The sequence below is a fragment of the Mus pahari genome, chromosome 6, assembly GCF_900095145.1.
Source record: "Mus pahari chromosome 6, PAHARI_EIJ_v1.1, whole genome shotgun sequence".
NCBI classification, from domain to species: Eukaryota; Metazoa; Chordata; class Mammalia; order Rodentia; family Muridae; genus Mus; species Mus pahari.
This window is the reverse complement of record NC_034595.1, coordinates 92382028-92400822: the sequence shown is the minus strand read 5'-3', so window position 1 is coordinate 92400822 and position 18795 is coordinate 92382028. Positions and strand designations below refer to the sequence as shown.

Below are 18795 nucleotides of genomic sequence, written 5' to 3'. Positions count from 1 at the left end.
ATTTTCTTTCTTGGTCGGATATGCAGAACTTGGGATGTGTATATATAAATATATAATATATATAAATATATATAATACTGACTTAAATCAAATTTCCCTGACATACATTTTTTTAATCTGTGCCAAAAATGTGTTTTCAAAGAAAATCTTATTTTCATACTCAGACTTTGTACCGTCACTCATTTGTATACGTGTGCTTCGTCACTGCACGGGCCCTGCTCCTGCAACATGGAACTGTTCGCGTAGCACCTGTACAAGAGACCTGGCCACTCCACTCCCTCTTCTGTGACCTGGACCTCTCCCTGACTTCCTAACACTTATTAATTTATGAAACTGTTTTTCTCAGCGCAGTTTTGTTCTGTGTGTCCATTGGATTACAAACTTTATTAAAAAATACAAAACACCTCAGGTGTGAAGGTGGTTCTTGACTTGCACAGCAGATCCCACCCCACATCTGGGAACAAGGACCCATCCCTTCTCCCATCCCTGTAGTGGCCAGGAGCCCACTATTCCTGGGGCTAATTCTGTACCTACCTCAAGCAGCAGAGGCACTAAACGTTTCCTGGGGGATGCAGTTGGGACTGCAGAGCAGGCCTGCCCAGGTCAGTGGGGCGCCTCCTCCCTTCCTGTCCCCTTGCCAGCCTAGTAGCACACTGCATGCAGCAGTGAGCACCGTCACAGCACGGCGCTGCTGTGGCCTAGGTAAAGCAGGGAGCCAGCCAGTGGTCTGTCCCTGCGTGGCTGCTCTGGCTGGACCCTGGTACCGGCCTCCTGGGTGAGTCACGATGCACGCCAGCCATGGGGCCCCACCTGTGGCTGAAGAGCTTAGGACAGTACAAAGCTCCAATTGCATGAGGGACAGCGGGGCATCCCAGGAAGCATGGTCCCTGAGTTACAGTCACTTGTATAGGTGCCTGTTCCCCACCTCCTAGTGACACAGGGACCACAGGCAACATTAGAAAATAATCATTTATTCCGAGTCCTAGCGTGCCATCCGTCCTTAAATAAACAGTCAGAGGCCACCTGCTCACTCGGCAGGTGGGAGGCAATCAGGAGCTGTAGGTGGACTTTCTGCCAGTGTGGGTTGGCCCTCGGTCCCATCCCTAGGACGGAAGACCAGCTCTCCAGCCTGCAGCATCTGCCCAGCTGGCCACGTGCTGCCTGGCCCGTACTGCTGGTAGAAGTCCGCATCTGTCTGGAACATGACCAGTGCCTGGGCCGTGTGGATCCGAACATGCTGGGCTAGGCTATTGGCATCCAGGAACTTGTCCCCACAGGAATCACAAGCGTAGAGGATGTGGGTGTTGGGGTCTGTGGAGGTGGGGGCTGTGGTCAGGATGGGAAGGACCTTGGGTCCACTGGCGTTTATGCCCCAGACTGCCCCTCTCACCTTCTTCCTGCACTTGCTTGACAGCTTTGCTGATCTCGGCTTTGAGTACTTCCGTCTCGTCAGCTGTCACTGCGGCCCCCACCGGTACCACTGTGGACAGAGTCAGCAGGGTCTGAGGCAGAAGCCACAAAGAGCTACCCCACTGCTGCCACTGAGGCCAGCTGCTATAGCTGCCCTCTGCCTGCCGCCCTGCCCACAGTGCACACCTGTGAGCTGAGTGACCGCTGTCGCTGCCAGTGCCTCCGTAGCCAATGTGACCATGTCGTCCACAGTGACCACGCTGACCTCACCACCCTCTTCTGGCTCCAGGATCTTGATGCCCGCCTTGCCCTGATGCACGGTCTTTACATGAGAACGCAGGTTGTCTACCCGGTTGAAACCACGGCCACACTTGTCACACAAATAAGGCTTCTCTCCTGGTAAGGAGGCAAGTTACCCTCCTGCTGCCTGCAGGCCTCCCAGTACCCAGCAGCCCCAGCTTTTCTAGCAAGTTCTCTGAGGCAGCCGCCAGAAGCCCGAGTGCACCCTCCTCCCAGAAGGCAGGTGGAGTCCACATGTGAACCTCGAGGCTACCTGCTAAATAAGTGTGGCACGGGGCTCCCTACCTCCACCCTCCACCAGGGTCCTGCAGGATGGGCTGGGCAGGGACACAGGGCAGGCAGGGACACACGTGCTCTCACCAGTGTGGATGATGATGTGCTTGGACAGGTCCCCCACATTCACAAAGGCCTTGCTACACACGCTGCACTTGTGTGGTCGGATGTTGTCATGGTGACGGATGTGGTTGGCCAACTGGCTGGACTGGACAAATCTACAAAGTCACAAATGAGGGGCTCATGTTGACCCATGGGAGCTTCAGTGTGGAGGGATTTGGAGGTCCCCACCACTCTGGGACACAGCCTGAGATTTGTCCTCATTCTCCCTGGGGTGGGGGCAGGTCCCTACCTCTTGCCACAGCGTTCACAGACATAGGGCTTCTCCCCTGTGTGTTGGCGTACATGGGCGATGAGGGAGCTGGCTTGGGTGAAGGCCTTACCACATATCACACACTGGCACGGCTTCTCACCTGGGGCAGAGGCACACGGCACTAGCACCTGCTCGGCTCCCCGTGCCCCTTCCACAGCCCCACACATAGCCTCCTCACCCACCCGTGTGGATCCGTACGTGCCGCTGCAGAGCGCCTGGGTCAGCAAACTGCCGCTGACAGTGGGTGCACACATACGGCTTCTCCCCACTGTGGATCCGCAGGTGCCGCTTGAGGTTCCCTTTGGAGATGAAAGTTTAGACCAGCGTGCTGCACTGTGAGGGCCGGGGGCAAGCCTGGGAAGGGTGCTCTGGGCCTACCTGAGGTGGTGAACTGCTTCCCACACTCCCGGCACTTGAGAGGGCCATCGGCAATGTGGATCTTCAAGTGGGCCTTCAGGTTCCCCACCTACACGCAGACAGAAGGGTCCCCTTGGAACCTGGCTTTCCCCAACCCCGAGAGCAAGGGAAAAACGGCCTTCCTGGTTTCCCCACGGGGCAGAGCTCTCAGCACTGGAAGGAAAAGCAACCACAGCCCTCCGGGGGACCGTCCTAGGAAAGTCCCTGTCCACAGACTCTCCCTGGGGAGCTGGCTCAGGAGGGTGCACACCTGGTTGAACTTTTTGTCGCAGTGAGGACATTTGTGCTCCTTGTCGGTGTCGTGAGTCTCCAGGTGGCGCATCTTGGAGGTGGGGTCAGAAAAGGAGCGGCCACAGTAGTCACACTGGTAGGGTTTCTGGCCACTGTGTACCAGCTGGTGGCGCTTGAGGTTGCCTGACGTGGTGAAGAGCTTGCCACAGTCCCCACAGCGGTAGCGCGCCTCCCCCGAGTGCCTCTTCTTGTGCAGGTTCAGCAGGCTGATGAGCCTGTAGCTCTTGCCACACTCCTCACAGCCATAGGGTTTCAACGGGCTGTGGGTCAGAAGGTGCTAGGTCACAGGAAGGGGTACTCTCAGGGTCCCACACAGGCGCCCAGCCTGGAGGAGACAAGGCAGGTACCTGTGTGTCTTCTCGTGAGCCTTGCACGCTGCGGGGTCCGAGAAAGCCTTGCTGCACTCCCTGCATGAGAAAGGTTTCTCGCCCGTGTGGATGCGGATGTGCCGTTTGAAGTTCCCTGTGTGCGTGAACTCCTTCCCGCAGTCCTGCAGGCGCAGCAGGAAGGGCGCGTGAGGGGCTGCAGGGACCCTGGAGGCTCAGGGCTGGCACCGCCCACGGCCCCGCACCTCGCACTTGTGGATGATGGAGCCATAAGCCTTGGACTCAGTGCGATCCCCGTAGGTGCCCGAGCGCAGGTTCTGACCCTCCATGCCAAGCTCCTGCCCAGAATCTGTGCCGGCAGACTCTTCATTCTCCTCAGGAGGCTCCCCATTATCCAGATGCATCCCCTCTTCCTTGACTGTGGCAGGCCCTGCACCCTCTTCCTCTTGTCCATCTTCTCCTTTGCTGGCTGGCTCCACTTCCATTTCTGCACAGAAAAGAGCAAGCACTGAGGACGTGGCTGAGACCAGAGCACTTTCTGGGTCTGGCCCAAGTTCGCCCCCACTTCTTTAGGTGACAGTGACTCCAGGATCTGCAGCACTAGTATTGGCCACTTAGAAAGTATGCCACCTCAGGCAAATGTGTGTGAGGTTTCTGGGCAACACGGCACACCATGTGTCATGCGCAGGGCTGAGTGGGAAGCTCCAGGGCTATGTCAGGATGCTTCCGCACCAACAACAGGAACGTGCAGGGGATGGGGATGGGCGACGAAGACAGCTCAAGAGTGAAGGAAGCAAGCAGATGACGTGAAGGATGAACCTAAGAGGACAGGCTAGAGACATAAGAGAGCGGTCACCCACGAGGGTGCGGAGGGAGACGAGCCCCTGGCTGGGGGAGGGGCACCTTGCTCTGAGCTCTCTGACAAGGCTTCTGCTTCTGCAGCTGCCATGCTGCTCGTGGGGTCCGGCTTGAGCTCCACAGGTGGCGGTTCCCGGGGAGCGTCTGCCTTCTCTGTCTGCTCTGCGCCTGAGGAGGGACGGGAGGCCGGATTGGGACTCTGTCCAGAGGCCAAAGAGGTCTCTTCCGTGGCTGGAACGAGTCCTGTAGAACAAACTGTCTGAACTAGACATGAGCCAGAAACTTACAGGAGTGCACGCTGCCAACCTCCCAGCCACAGGCCTTTCCTGTCCTGGGGCCCAGGCTGCACAGGTGACAGGCAGGGCCACCTTCCAACTGTCAGTCACCTCCTCCCAGGTAGCCAGCCCATGAGACCCGATCACCACTCACCACTGGACGCACTCTCTGCCTGGCCGCCCCGCTCCTCCTTGAGCTCTCTGCCCGGGCCTGTGGAGGAGCTGCCTCTTGCTCGGCCCAGCCTGCTCAGCATGGTGGCAGCGGCCTTCTCGTCTTTGGCTCGCTTGTCTCCTCCTGGAGACAGAACACAGCAAACTTGTCATTTATAATCAAGTGTCATCTGCCAGAGGGATGAGGAGGCTCCTGAGTCCCCTCAGGACCTCTAGGTACTTCTCTAGTGTGTTCAGGGACCGCCTCACGGCCCTGCAGTCTCCACAGCACAAGTGAGAGGATCTTACATGGGCAGTGGGCACTGGGTGTGGGCCCGTGCTCAACAGGAGGGACATGACCCTTGACCTGACCCCTGACCGGAGTCTATAGCCTTCTGAGGATGCCCTGAGAGGACACCAAGAGAGCTGGAAGGGCAGCTACAAGAGGCTCAGGTAGCAGCTCTGGGCACTCAGTGGCCCAGGTGTGGCTCCTGCCCGCTGCTGCCCAGAGGTAGAAAGGGGTAGGCACGGGGACCCTTTCTAGAAGTGCCATGCCTTAGCAGCACCCCCGAAATGAAGGCAAGGTAAATGAAGAACCTGAGACCCAGAGGCAGGCAGGAGCTCCAGAAGCCATTTCCAGGAGCGGCCGGCCAGTGACCTCACCTTCCACAGCTGAGGCGTCCACGCTCTCCCCAGTGGTGCTGGGTGGCTCAGCGAGGGACTTGAGCGTGTGGCAGGCCGTGATGATATCCTGCATCTGGAGGAAGCTGGCCACGGCCAGAACATCGTCCACGTTCTCAGGGCTAAGGTTCAGCTTAGCAGTGTACATGAACTCCAGCACCTGCCCCAGGCCTGTCAGGACAGGATGGCTGTCACACCCACTTCAAAGCCTCACCACCTGTCTGCTGGGCTGGGGACAGCTTCTAAAAAGATACACAAGGGGACTGGACACCCCTCCCTTCAAGACCTCATCACCCGCTCTACCAAACCCTCAGTCATCTGAGCTCTGTGTTTCCACATCTGTAAAATGGGAGAGTACCGTGTCCTGACCATCTCAAACACAGATGGTAGGGCTTGTCCATCCTCCCTCAATTCCAGCCCCTTCTCAAGCCTGTGTCCCAGCTAACTACTCATTCTTTACACAGCCTATGTCAGCTCCAGGACTGATGTGGCCAGAGAAAGGACTCTGGAAGGTCTAGGGCTGGCCTGCCTGCCTCACTCTGTCCCTGCTAACAAGGCTGGTCCTCCTCTCTCCATGCCCTAAGCATACTGTCAATCTGTCTCCCTCCCGCCTTGGTACCTACAGGGTCAGAGCTCAAGCCCAGGTGGGACACGGCCTGCTGGCACTGCCCATGCGTGATGAGGCCCCAGCACTGAGGTACCTGCCGCATTACTGATGTCTAGGTGCACCACGTCCTTCTGGTCCACAAAGAGCATCTTGAAGTACTCGCTGCAAGCTGCCAGTACCGCCTTGTGAGCCTTGAAGTCAACGCCGTCCACCACAAAGGTGCAGTCACAGAGAAGGCCCAGTTGCCGCTGCTGGTTCAGCTGCTCCAAGACACGCTGGCTGTGCTGGGGGAAATCCATGGCTGCAGAAAGCCAGAACCTTCTGTCAGCCCCGAGAAAGGATGCCAGCCCAGCTCACTGCCGACTGCCAACTGCCCAGGTAAGACTCACAGAGGAGATAGAGAGAATGAAACGCGGGAGAGGCTTTTCTACCGGAAAAGGGCGGATGACTCCAGACACTTACTGCAAGCCAAGGCGGACCAGCCATTGCCAAAGCTTACTCTACAAAGCAAGTCCCCACGGTAGCCAAGTATCAAGATAGCCCCATATCTGCCCACAGCAGAACACACGCTAGGTAAGGAGCCAAGGGTCAAAACAGCGAACAAGTGAAGCAAGGCAACAGTCCAGTTGACCGCAGTTACCCAAGAGCACACACCCTCTTAGAATAAAAGGCTCTAAGTGCGGGCGGCTCCTCCATCGTCAGCTGTGGAGCTCCCACAGGCTCTGGGAAGTTCCCTGCGCACTCGGTGGCTGGGTTCTTTAGGGTGGGGATCTGACTCTGTCTCTCTCCTTCCCCGCCTTTACCACCCCACCCTGGCTCAGCTCCTCCCACCCTCTCAGGCACTACATAAGGTAGGCCAGTCTACTGCCTCCAGAGATATCTGAGCAGGGAGTCCTGATCCAAGAGCTCCTCCCTTAATGCTGGGAAATCCTATAGCCAGTCCCAAGGCTTCAGAGCTGGTCCTGGGCTGGTCCTCAATTATGAACTATACAGAGGTGAGATAAATACTCAATCGCCCCACTGAAGAATCTTCCCAAGATCAACAATCTTCTAGGGAAACAAATGGGTTTTTCTTGATAGAAAAAACTTGTTTTGGAACATTTCAAAAATAAAAAACCTGGCACTGTGTGAGACCGAAGTGCATTGAGCAGTAACAGCCTGTCACTCCGGAACCAGGCTGCCCCTGAGCAGGCAAGTGACTTTGGGGCACTGTGCCCCGATGCGGCAGCAATGGCTGTGCCTGATGCCACCTTCCCAGGCCATCACTGGCCTACAGTCTGGAGCTGCGATGGCCGTCTGAGGAGAGCCAACACAGGTCATGCCCCTCACGCTTGCACAGGCACATTTACCACCCTGTGGTTTCTGGAAACTTCTGAGTGTGTGCCTGCAATCTCAGCAGAAGGAAGCTGATGCAGGAGGATGAGGAGTCCGAGCCAGCCAGTCACTATCTCAAACAAGAAAATATGGGGCTATGTATGTGCTGGCCTAAGAGGAAGTATCTAACGGGGAGTGTGGCAGTGGTATCAGGCCAACTGCAAGTTCAAACTGAGGACCTGGCCATATTATCCAAGGCCCAAGAAGGCCACTGCTTTTGGACCTGACAATACCAATGTCCATAGCTAGAGGCAGCCTGAAGCAAGAGAGGCACAGAACACCCACAGCAAAGCCATTGGGCACCTTCTCTAAGGGGTCACTACCTTCTTGATGCTACAGCTCTGTGATACAGTTCCTCATGTTGTGCTAACCCCACTATAACAACATCATGTTCATCAATACTTCTTCATAACTATAATCTTCTTGCTGACATGACTCCTAATGCAAATATCTGTTTTCCAATTGTCTTAGGCGGCCCCTGTGTAAGAGTCATTAGGCCTTCGAGCAGTCTTAACCCACAGGTTGAGAACCACTGCTCTAAGTCCTCCATCCAGAAAGAATGGACTCTCACTGGTGACCTGAAGGGTACAGGGAGAATCTCAAGAGTTGCTGTTTAGAGTATAAGATGCTGAGACACACGCCCAGGCCTGAGGTGCCAGGAGATGAAGGCCGCACACACCAAGGCACAAAGCAGGTGTGGACACCGCACACCTGAGTGCTCCTGGTCTTCTGAGGTTGGAAAGCTGTGGGCTGTCTGGAGCCCTAGTCCCCATCTCCACAGCCAGTGAACCACCTCCTAAGTGCAGACAGGGAGCCCACACCCCACGTTTGGTTTGCTGGATCCCGAGTGACCGACGAGTGCAAACGTGGAACCCGGCAGACCGTCACCGGTCTCCTTCCTTTGTCCAGGGTGCTCACCTGGTACCAGGTCCACCATGACCCTGTGTTCTGCAGCCCCCACTCTGTAGCAGAGCACCCAACTCGGTAAGTGGTCCCCCCTAGAGGCATCCACTTCTGAAAGCCCCATGAAAGCTCAGCGATCTGCCTGCCTTTGCCTCCCAAGTGCTAGGTTAAAGGTGTTTACCATTACACCCAGCAAGTTCAAACAAAACAAACAAAAAACAAAGCCTAAGTGCCAATCACACAAGGTCAGAGGCTCAGTTTCCTAAGACCCCGGGGGAGGGGCCAGGTAGTGACTAAAGTGGGGCTATTAGCCTGACAAAGGGACCCTGGAGGGCTGGAGATACACACTCCTCAGTTCAGAGATCTGGAGTGGAAGATCCACTCTGCTCAACTCAACTAGTTCCTCCGACGAGGAAGAAATAGCTTTTATTGAGTTGTGCAGCCTGCCTGGTCACAGAGCCAGAACACCACCCCCTGCTCACCTGCACACTAGGCGCACAGCCACTCTGGGCACACACAGGCTTTCCTGTTGCTGCCTCAGAAATGCAAAGACTACAGAGAATTTCTCCAGACCTGAGTCCAGGCTCTGCCCCTGTCTGCCAAGAGCCAGAGTGTCTCCAGTGGAGCAGGGGCTCGAATTCTTTACAAGGTTAATTACACCAACTCAAACTGGGGGCTCTGCCCTTAGCGCCCAGCAGCCATCTGTCGGCAGGAAGCAGAGAGACATATTCTAAGTTACTCGTTTTTAGGTCCCTACATGTGTTCACCTGGGCACTGAGTGACTAGGCCCACCAATCATAGCCCGTCGCCCCTCTAAACACAACATGGAAAATGCCTATAACACAATGCCAGCGACGGCAGTGAGACAAAGGGGGGCATGCTGCACAGAGTGCCGAGCGAGTGAGGGGTAAACGGTCTCTGCTGACAGGCACTTTACACAGACTGACTGCACGGTTAAAACCCCAGGCCACACTGGTCCATGAGGCCAACTGCCTGGCTGAAGCACCAGGAGGAGGGATGTAGAGCTCCCTCCCAAAGCCAAGCTGCCTGCCTGTCAAGCCCTGAGACCTGATCCAAGTCACTGGCAGGCCTGGACTAGGACTAGAACGAGGGATGGGGCCACATCCCTGGACAGAAAGCAGTCGGCTCGGTCACACACTGAGCTCCTCTGGCTCCCCACACACTGGCCAGTTCCAGCTTCCACACAGAGAGGTCACCACCATGTGCAGCTCACCTTTCCTGATCATCCAGAAGGACAAGTGGCTCAACAGACATAAGTACACTCAGGCCAAGGCAGCAGAAGTTCACAAAGGCCTCCCTGGGAGGTTGAAAGCTATGCACCCAGCCCCACTACCAACCAACCTGTCTCTGCATGTATAACCTGGCAGAGAATAACTATCAGCAATCTGCCTGCTACCACAGTGCTCCACGGTGTCCAGCAAATGCTCGCCTTGTATTGAGACCGTTTCTCCCATTTTTAGCAGGTTTTCTCGATATACAGATCTACACGTGTATACACACACACACAATCCATCTAGAAGGATAATCCTTCTTCAGTGAACAAGGGGAGACAGTGTTAGGATCAAACCCAGGGCTCTAAGTTCCTGACCCCAGTCTCCTCGTCTAAGCATACAGAGCTTTATAGAAACTTCCAGGCCTGCTTGGAACTCCAGCTTCCAACACATCACCCCTCTACTGACAGTGTTACCCTGACCTAATGTAGTGTTCTCTGTAATTATAAAAAGCAAATTCTGGGCTGGAGAGATGGCTCAGTGGTTAAAAGCACTGACTGCTCTTCCAAAGGTCCTGAGTTCAAATCCCAGCAACCACATGGTGGCTCACAAACATCCATAATGGGATCTGACGCCCTCTTCTGATGTGTCTGAGGACAGCTACAGTGTACTTACAAATAATTCTGTACTTACAAATAATAATAAATAGATCTTTGGACCAGAGCAAGCAGGGCCGGAGTGAGCAGAGGTCCTGAATTCAATTCCCAGCAACCACATGATGGCTCACAACCATCAGTACAGCTACAGTGTACTCATATACATAAAACAAATAAATCTTTAAAAAAATAAGAATGAATGAATGAATGAATGAATAAATAAATAAATAGCAAATTCCTTTTCTTTCTTGAGCCAACACAGAGCAAGCTCAGACTCTCTGTGCAGCACAGACTGACCCTGACCTCCTCCTGCATTTCCCATTGCTGGGACAGCAGCTGTGAGCCACCAGGGCAGGCTATCTACTGGGGGTTCTCACTCGTCCTCACAGCCATCAAGAGGGACCAGAGCAGGCGCTGGCTTTTTGTTCACTTTCATTTCTTGAGACACAGTCACATGAGTTCAGGCTGGCTTTGAACTTGTGATGGAGCCAAGGATGATCTTGGCCTCCTACTCTTCCCATCTAACAAGCAGAGAAGCCAGCATCCTGATACTGGTTTGCCCCAACCTCTAGAACTACAAGAACTACACCTGCTTAATTTGCCCAGCCCAAGGTACCCTGTTACAGCAATGCAGAACACAACTAAAAGCAAGATAAGCATTTGAGAAACAATCTGTGGACCTGGATGGGCAAAGATCGGTAGGGCGGCGCTGTAGTTATCACCTGGTGGCCCCGCAGCTCATAAAGCAGACTGGGCACAGAGAACAAAGCAGGTGGCTTCATGCTCCTCTATGTGCTCACCTGAGGGAAACACTGGAGCTTTGAGCCTCCCACCCGAGAAACCAGCAATGATGCCACAGGCAAGGCGGTATCAAGTGCTGTGCGGTCAGGTACCACTATCTGACAGTCAGAGGGAATGAGGAGGAGCTTTCTGAGGAAGGGGAATTTCAACAAAGACCTGGAAGAAGATGCGAGAGGAAGCTGCATCACTGCAAACCCAAGACCCAGGATCCAGTATGGCGCCACAGGCAGACGGCAATGCCCTTTCTTTCAAAGTTTCGTGCATGGTAACCATTTTACCCATTAAGGTACACCCAAGATTCTTCTAAACACACTTTTCTTTAAAAGCCTTAGAGAACTGACGACTGGTAATACTCTCAAAGAGTCAGGTAGCAGCTGAAGGACAATAGTGAAGCAGGAAAGCCAGCAGCCACCGCAGAGAGGGCCATAGACGCGGTGGTCTGCAAGCTGGCAGCCACGCTCCAGTTAAGAGAGGCCAGCCTGGTCTACAGACAGGGCTACAGGAAGTCAGGGCTACACAGAGAGACTGTCTTGAGAAAACAACAGCAGCGTATGTAGGAGCTGACGTAATTAGCTGTTGCCAAAGCAGTGGGCCGTGAAGGGGAGAAGCAGTTAAGAGGAAGGCACACAAGTTCTGTCAGGAGAAGCTGGCATGGAGGCACATTCCCTGAGGAGAAACAAGAGCCTGTGGAAAATCACAACCTCATCAGGCAACTAAGTACTAAAGGAGGGGACAGTGGATAAAACAAGAAGCAGGCCAGCATATGGCTAGGGGCTAAGGGCGCGTCTGTCAGCCTGGTGACCTGAGTTTCACCCCCCACAGCTCACATGGTCCAACAGAACCAACCCCAGCCAATTATCCTCTGAACCCTGCATGTACATCATAGCACACATACGCACTCACACGCACACACATATACACACACACACACACACACACACACACACACACACACACGCACAAACATATAAATGTCTTTAAAAAAGAAAAGAACAAGGGAAGAATGTGAGGAAATTAACGTGCAGGGAAAGACTGGGCTGTGCCAACCAAGCTGGGGCATGGCTTATCCTCTGCAGTCCACAGTCAGCAGACCAGAGCCTGCCAACTGATGGCTGGAGCTGCCTCAGGCAGCTGGCAGAGCGCTTCTGTAGTACCCACAAAGCTCTGGGTTCAATCCCCAACCATGTCCAAACCCGAGTGTCAGTCCAGAGTCTGCAGCAAGCCTGGGCTGTAAGAGGCCCTGCCTTAAAAAGAAATGAAGCTGACATGACCAAATTAAATTTTCAACTGAATGGCTGGAACCTGAAAAACTGTTAACATCCCCCTGCTGACACTGGAAGAGTTTAGTCTCCGGCCCTCCACAGAACACCACAGAACAGGGAAGCACTTCTCCCTTGAGGGGCTCGAGGCCCCTCGCGATGTTCAGCACAGTCCTGAGCACTTTACTGCTGAGTCACATGGTGACTGAACCATGTTCTGAGAGACACCCACATCTGGCAGGGCTCATGAGAAGAGGAGAAAACAAAGAAGGCGCTCCTCTCAAAAGGCACTCGTGGGGACAGTCACCTGCAACCTGAGTAGTCTGGGCATTTCCTCAGTCAGAGCCCTTTCCCATCACAAAACCTTTAAGGTATTAAGGGTGTGTCCCGATACTCACTCCGGGTTGGTACCACAAGGCTGTTGTAGAAGACACCTGTAAATCTGAGCACCAGGAGGCACAGGGCAGAGGAATGATGTTAGTTCAAGGCCAGTCTGAGCTATCCTGGGAGGCTCTGTGTCAAGACAACAACAAAAACCATTTCCTACTTTCTGTAAGACCTGGTGACTAAAAATTTCTCAATAGAAAAAACCCATTTCATATAGGAAATTTCATGGAAAATTACAAAAAAAAAAAATCACAAAGGATGTGTTACTCAGGAAGATTCTGGGAGCAGAAGTCCCTCAAGAGGATGTCCCCAGAGTAATGGACCCTCAGCGTCAGGTACAGATGCAGCCCTGATTGTGAGAAGAGCCGGCCATTGCTGGGCCACAGCTCCTGGGCGGAGCTGCAGCTCAGGGCTTGTAATTAAACAGAGCTGGTCCTTGGGCAGCAGCACACACATCTCTAGCCTCCATTCCTTTCTCTAAACCGGGGCTAACAATGAAGGCTTCTACTTCATACAGCTGCTCCTGGGCTCCAGCATTATGATAGTAAAATACATAAAACCAGGCTGGGGCGGCGACAGAGCCAGAAAGCAGGGAGGGGCCCACCACCCAGGGACTTGCCCCTTCCACCAGATGCAACATGAGGCCTCAGTGCATGAGACTAACAAGATGCCAACACCCCCTTTCTGAAAATCACATGACTTGCACAAGCAAAGAGGCTTCACTGAGAAAAGACACAGCATGGCCATCCCACAGAGAAAGGAGACCAACTGTCACCTGTATTCTATGATCTCATTTTCCTTTAGAGCTGAATGGTATTCCATCTCACACACACACACACACACACACACACACACACACACACACACGAACGAGTGCATGAACATTACTGCTATGACAGCCCAGTCAAGCTCAATGGTATGATACTGTTGATGAAGTTCACACGTGCTCTGGCTCTAGAACAGGAGAAACCAAGCTGGACTGAGACGGAAGCCTCCTCCTGCTGTCCCTGCTGTCCCTGCTGGCTAGCCCACCCTCGTGGTGTCAGAAGGTGCTAGGAGACGACTGGGGAGAGCGGTCAGCCCCGGCCGGCCGTGCTCAGCACGCCCCTACGGAATACATTCCTCACTAAGCAGCAAGGGCCTCACTGCCACACCAGTGGCGAGTCTGTTGCGGGGTAACCAAAAGCTTCCTGAGTGACCTGAGATGCTTCACAGAAGGGAACACACTGCCTGGTGCTGTAATCCTGGTCAGAAGCTTGGGGCTGGAGAGGTCAGAGGGAAGCTGCTCTGCTGCTGCCACTCTACTAAGTGGATTAGACATGGCCACTAAGATCGGTGCTGCCATCAGAGAAATTTCTTTGGGAGTGGGCAGCAGCAACCAGCAACTCATAATATGTCCAAGTGAGGAAAGTCAGCCATAACTGGGGTACCTGTATCACCCTTAGGGGGAGGGGAGGACAGAAGGGATGTAACAGCCTGAGGAGGGTGAGGGCTATGGATCATGACATGGCCCCGGCACTCCGGTGCTCACAAAACTGTGACCACCGAATCCATCAACATCCTGCGATGGAGAGAGGAGGGGCTTGTGAGGTGCCAGCCCTCTGAGGGTCATAAGACAATAATGGTCCCTAGAAAGAAGTGTTCATGCACCTGTAAATAACTCCTCACCCATGTTCCTGTAAGCAACCTTAATTACACTCACTGGGTTAAAGAAGAGGGGAGAGAGGGAAGGAGCAGGCATGAAAGGGGGGAGAAGGGAGAGGCATAAAAGCAGAGGACTCAGGGCTAGGAAGAAGGGGAGGGAGAGGGAGAGAGGGGCGGGACATGATGGAACACAATGTGCACATGTATGAGGTGAGGAATGAAAACATTACATATAACTAGCATGTACTGACACATGCACCCTGCACACTGCTCTCTCAGCACATGGCAGGGAAGGCTGGGCAGTCAGGAGCTCCAGGTCAGACCACGCCTCCTCATCTCCAGAGAGAAGGGCAGAGTGAGACTTGGTGGCCCTCAGGCGACACGCCTTCTTCACCTGCAGACTCTTCCTGGGCTTTCTTTTTGTTCTACATAAGATTGAGTGCCAAGGCCAAAAAAAAAAAAAAAAAGATTGAGTGCCAAGGACCCTTCTAGGGTTAAGGCTTAATAAATGTTAAAGGACCGAGTCCATTCATGAGTGTGACTCCGACCAGCACATGAGGTAAGCCAGAAGCCACAGTGAGGACAGCCTGAGGAGCCAGCACTCAGCGACTGATTTAACTTTATATTGTCTTAGGGCTGCCAACAGTTCCAGGTCACGGTGATGTACACATGTAATGCCAGGGCTTGGCGCTGAGGCAGGAGGACAAGGAGTTCAAGGACAGTCTGGTCTCTGCAGCAAAATCCAGCCTCAGAAAACAAAATCCAGAAGCCAGAGTGGTGACGCCTTTAATCCCAGCACCCAGGAGGCAGGCAGATCCCTGGACACCGGCCTGCTCTACAGCGTGAGTTCTAGGCCAGCCAGGGCTATGCAGAGAAACCCTGTCTCAGAGATACCAAAACAAACAACAACAAAAACCAGGGCATGGGGAGACAGCTTGGGGCTTTCAGAACCCAGGTACAATCACCAGCTGGGACACGGCCGCTTACAGCCACTTGTAACTTCAATCCAATGTCCTCTGATCTCTATAAGCACTAAACACACATGGTACCCAGTCATACATGCAGAGGAAACACCCATATACACAAAATAAAATAAAAAACAAGAAGCAAAGCCAGCCAGGGATGAGGGCACACACCTGTAACCACTGTATTTGTCAGGCAGAGGCAAGAAAGACAACTGAGCTGGGCGGCGGTGGTGTATCCCAGCACTTGGGAAGCAGAGGCAGGTGGACTCTTTAAATTGTAGTTCCAGGACAGCCAGGGCTACACTGAGAAACTCTACGAGGGGGGGGGGGGNAAAGAGGAGGAGGAAGAGGAAGAGGAGGAGGAGGAGGAGGAGGAGGGGAGGGAGGGAGGGAAGGAAAGAGGGAGGTACTATAAATATACTAAAAGTGAAGTGGGATGTTCAATTCTATGAAAACAAACTCAGCAGAGGAGAAACAGCTTTTAAAACTAAAGAGGAAATGAAGTAAGCTCACCCTCACCTGGATACGGTCTCATGAAACACCATGGGTCTGAAAGATCTCTCCTCAGCCTCCCAGGATTCAGGCTGAGATACAGAAGGCACCACACCCATTCTTTTAACTAAGCAGAAAGTGCCGGCACCAAAGATAGGTGCCAAAGATAATTCACTGATGAGTTACATGAAAACCAGGAAATTCTTTTCCAGTTGGAGATGGCTCAGTGGATAGAATCTCTTTGCAGAGGGCCTAGGTTTGACTCCCAGCACCCACATGGTGGTCCACACCACCTGTAACTCCAGTTCCAGGGATCTGATGCTCTCTTTGACCTCCACCAGGCATGCATGTGGTACAGATATACATGCCAGCAAAACACCCATATGTAAAATTTAAAAATCTAAAGAAACAAAGAATTTTTTTTTATCATGGAAGTGGAAAGCATGCATCCCAATGAAAAAAAGGCCAAAAATCATGAGTGCACTCCCATGTCTAAATAGCAAAGGGTTAGTGTCCAAGATAAACAACACAATATCCACAGACAGGCTCTGTGGCCGGGAGAGCACCTGCTCAGCTGGGAAGAGTGTGGGCTAGTGTCCACAAAACATCAAGAAGCCAAACGGGGCTGGCCAGACAGCTCCCCTGAGGGCCTGAGTGCAGTCACACTGTGACAGGTCAAAGGGAGGTCATGGGAAGGTCAAAGGAGAAAACCCCGCTCTGTAATGCTGTCCCCCAAATATCACATTCTTTACACACACACACACACACACACACCCCACATACATAACAGTGAAGTTTAGAAACCTTTAAAAAAGACAAGCAAATAGAACAGTGGATATAAAATGTAAACAGATGTTTCAGAAAGGCAGGAAGGAAAATGACCCCCAAGGGTCACTAAGTGTGGCTCTCACTGCACCAAGAATCAGGAGAATGCAAATCAGAAAGAGTAATATTAAAGAGGCAACTGGGAGGTGGAGGGAGTGGGGCACTGCCCACTGCCACATGACAGTGTAGCAGCATCAGCAAAAAGGTGGGCACGCCTAGCACTAGGGAGCCAGAAGCAGGACTATCACGCCTTTGAGGCCAGCCTGAGCTACACAGTCTGAGGCAAACCTGGGCTACTAAGCTACCCTAACTAAAAAACAAACATACAAACAAAACACCTGATTTGAAGAAACCACTATTACCCTGAGTATTAAAATGTATAAAGTTGGCCATGGAGTTCCGCCCCCAGTGCTGCAGCCCCCAATACTAAAACAGAGTTCTGCAGCATGAGGGGAGCTCACTGCATCAGCAAACTGGAGAGTGAGGCCTCAGCCCCGGCTGAGATGGAGTTACGCTGCCCTCTTCAAGCTCTGGCCTCTGAGCTGGGTGGAATGGACGGGAGGGTGACTGTGAGTGGACGTGGGTGGTGGCACCCACTCCACGGCAGATCCTTCTGGTGTGTCGTGACCATGAGGCGCGCCTGCCTGCCTCCTGGCCTGCACCTGCCTCGGCTCGCTTCTTGCGACTGAGCCTCCGGTCTCAGGGCTGTGCAGACGTGAGCAGCATTCCTCATTCCCTCTAACCTCATCCTCTGCTTCCTCCCTGTACTATGAAAACCAGGCTGGCCTCAAACTCACAAGACTCCAGCCTGCCTCAGTCCCCAAGCCCTAGGAAAGCAGTGGGACTCCACCCAAAGGGAGTTTAAGACAGCCTTCCACATGGAAGGAAGTAGGCCAAGACCCTCTCCTTGAGAGACCAGCAACAGACTTTTCAGGGTATGGCATGTTCTCCAAGGTCCAAAGACTACAAACTGATTAGAAAGCTGGGGACTCCTGGGAAAACAGAGAGGCACAGCACTGTTCCGCCTTTCCAGGTGCCACTCAGCTGGGTCTGCCGAGGGGAGGGACAGCAACCGGTTCTGTCTGGGCTGTCCTCCTTGAATCCTGGCTGAGTCACCCTGCACCTGCAGCAGGAGACAGCAGAGACACCTGCTAAGTAGCCACAGCACACCCTGTAGACCCCATGCAGGTCTCTAAGCACCCCAGGGCAGGAGGGTCTTAGCCCCACTTACAGATGGGGAAACTGTGCCCTGACCATGACACCAATGGCCCCCCAGACAGAGCCACACACCAGAGTTCTCACTACCCGTCTTTCTGTCCCTATCAGCAGGGACAGTAGCATTAATTCAGTCTACACATTCATGGCCTCCGCCCAGCTCTCTGACATCAGGCAGGTCCCCTCTCCCACTGTCCGTGACTAAAAGTGCACTTAAGCAAAAAACGTGGCCAAAGAAATCCTGTTCCAGATGCACCTCATGGGACAGTGGCCTGCTCAGCAAGCTCTAGAAGGGGCATTTCTAGGCAGTTAAGGGGTGGAAAAAAAATAGCTCTCTATTTTAACCACCATACCCTTAGGACATTTTCCTCATTGGCAGCACTAGAGACTTGAACCCAGGGACTTCAACAGGACTTCAACACTACCAAAGAGCCACACCTCTGCCCTGTAAGAAAATTTTAGATTTCACCTACTTAAATTAAGATAAAAGCTGGGTGTGGTGACACACACCTTTAATTCCAGCACCTGAGAAGCACCAACAGCCCTCCATGAAGGACGGTGAAGCCAGCCAGGACTATCCTGACTCAAAAAAAAAAAAAAAAAAAAGCATGCCCAGGATTTCACTTTAGTTTTTGCTGGAAAAAAATAAATAAGTGGATGAAGCCATAATCCTGAACTTAGGAGACAGAGGCAGGAGGATCACCCTGAGCTCAAAGCTAGCCCGAGTGACAGAGTTAAGTACCATTTAGACTCTATTTAAAAAAAACAAAGCAGCCGGGCGTGGTGGCGCACGCCTTTAATCCCAGCACTGGGGGGCGGGGCGAGGGGGGGCAGAGGCAAGCGGATTTCTGAGTTCAAGGCCAGCTTGGTCTACAGAGTGAATTCCAGGACAGACACGGCTACAAAGAGAAACCCTGTCTCAAAAATACAAAAAACCAAACAAACAAAGAAAGGTTTTATCAACAATTTCACAATAAAACTACTACCAGGTGCTGGTGAGATGGCTCAGCGGGTAAGAGCACCGACTGCTCTTCCAAAGGTGCCGAGTTCAAATCCCAGCAACCACATGGTGGCTCAAACC

At 53.1% G+C, this 18795-nt stretch overlaps 1 protein-coding gene across 2 annotated transcripts in view; it reads right to left on the bottom strand.

The window, feature by feature from the left end:
• Window positions 1–978: 978 nt before the first annotated feature.
• The window catches only part of Zbtb17 (zinc finger and BTB domain containing 17), a 21163-nt gene continuing 3346 nt past the window's right edge, over window positions 979–18795 (bottom strand). Inside the window, exons 3-16 of one of the 2 annotated variants that reach the window (XM_029540352.1) lie at window positions 6056–6262; window positions 5337–5525; window positions 4678–4818; window positions 4294–4491; window positions 3636–3877; window positions 3412–3554; window positions 3024–3324; window positions 2735–2822; window positions 2539–2655; window positions 2336–2456; window positions 2071–2201; window positions 1597–1806; window positions 1391–1480; window positions 979–1311 (exon numbers count right to left, since the gene is read on the bottom strand). In XM_029540352.1, coding sequence (XP_029396212.1) covers window positions 1028–1311; window positions 1391–1480; window positions 1597–1806; window positions 2071–2201; window positions 2336–2456; window positions 2539–2655; window positions 2735–2822; window positions 3024–3324; window positions 3412–3554; window positions 3636–3877; window positions 4294–4491; window positions 4678–4818; window positions 5337–5525; window positions 6056–6260 — 2460 coding nt within the window. In that variant the 5' untranslated portion in view covers window positions 6261–6262 and the 3' untranslated portion in view covers window positions 979–1027. The remainder of the gene's footprint in view (window positions 1312–1390; window positions 1481–1596; window positions 1807–2070; window positions 2202–2335; window positions 2457–2538; window positions 2656–2734; window positions 2823–3023; window positions 3325–3411; window positions 3555–3635; window positions 3878–4293; window positions 4492–4677; window positions 4819–5336; window positions 5526–6055; window positions 6263–18795) is intronic. The other variant, XM_021199914.2, reaches the window with a different exon arrangement.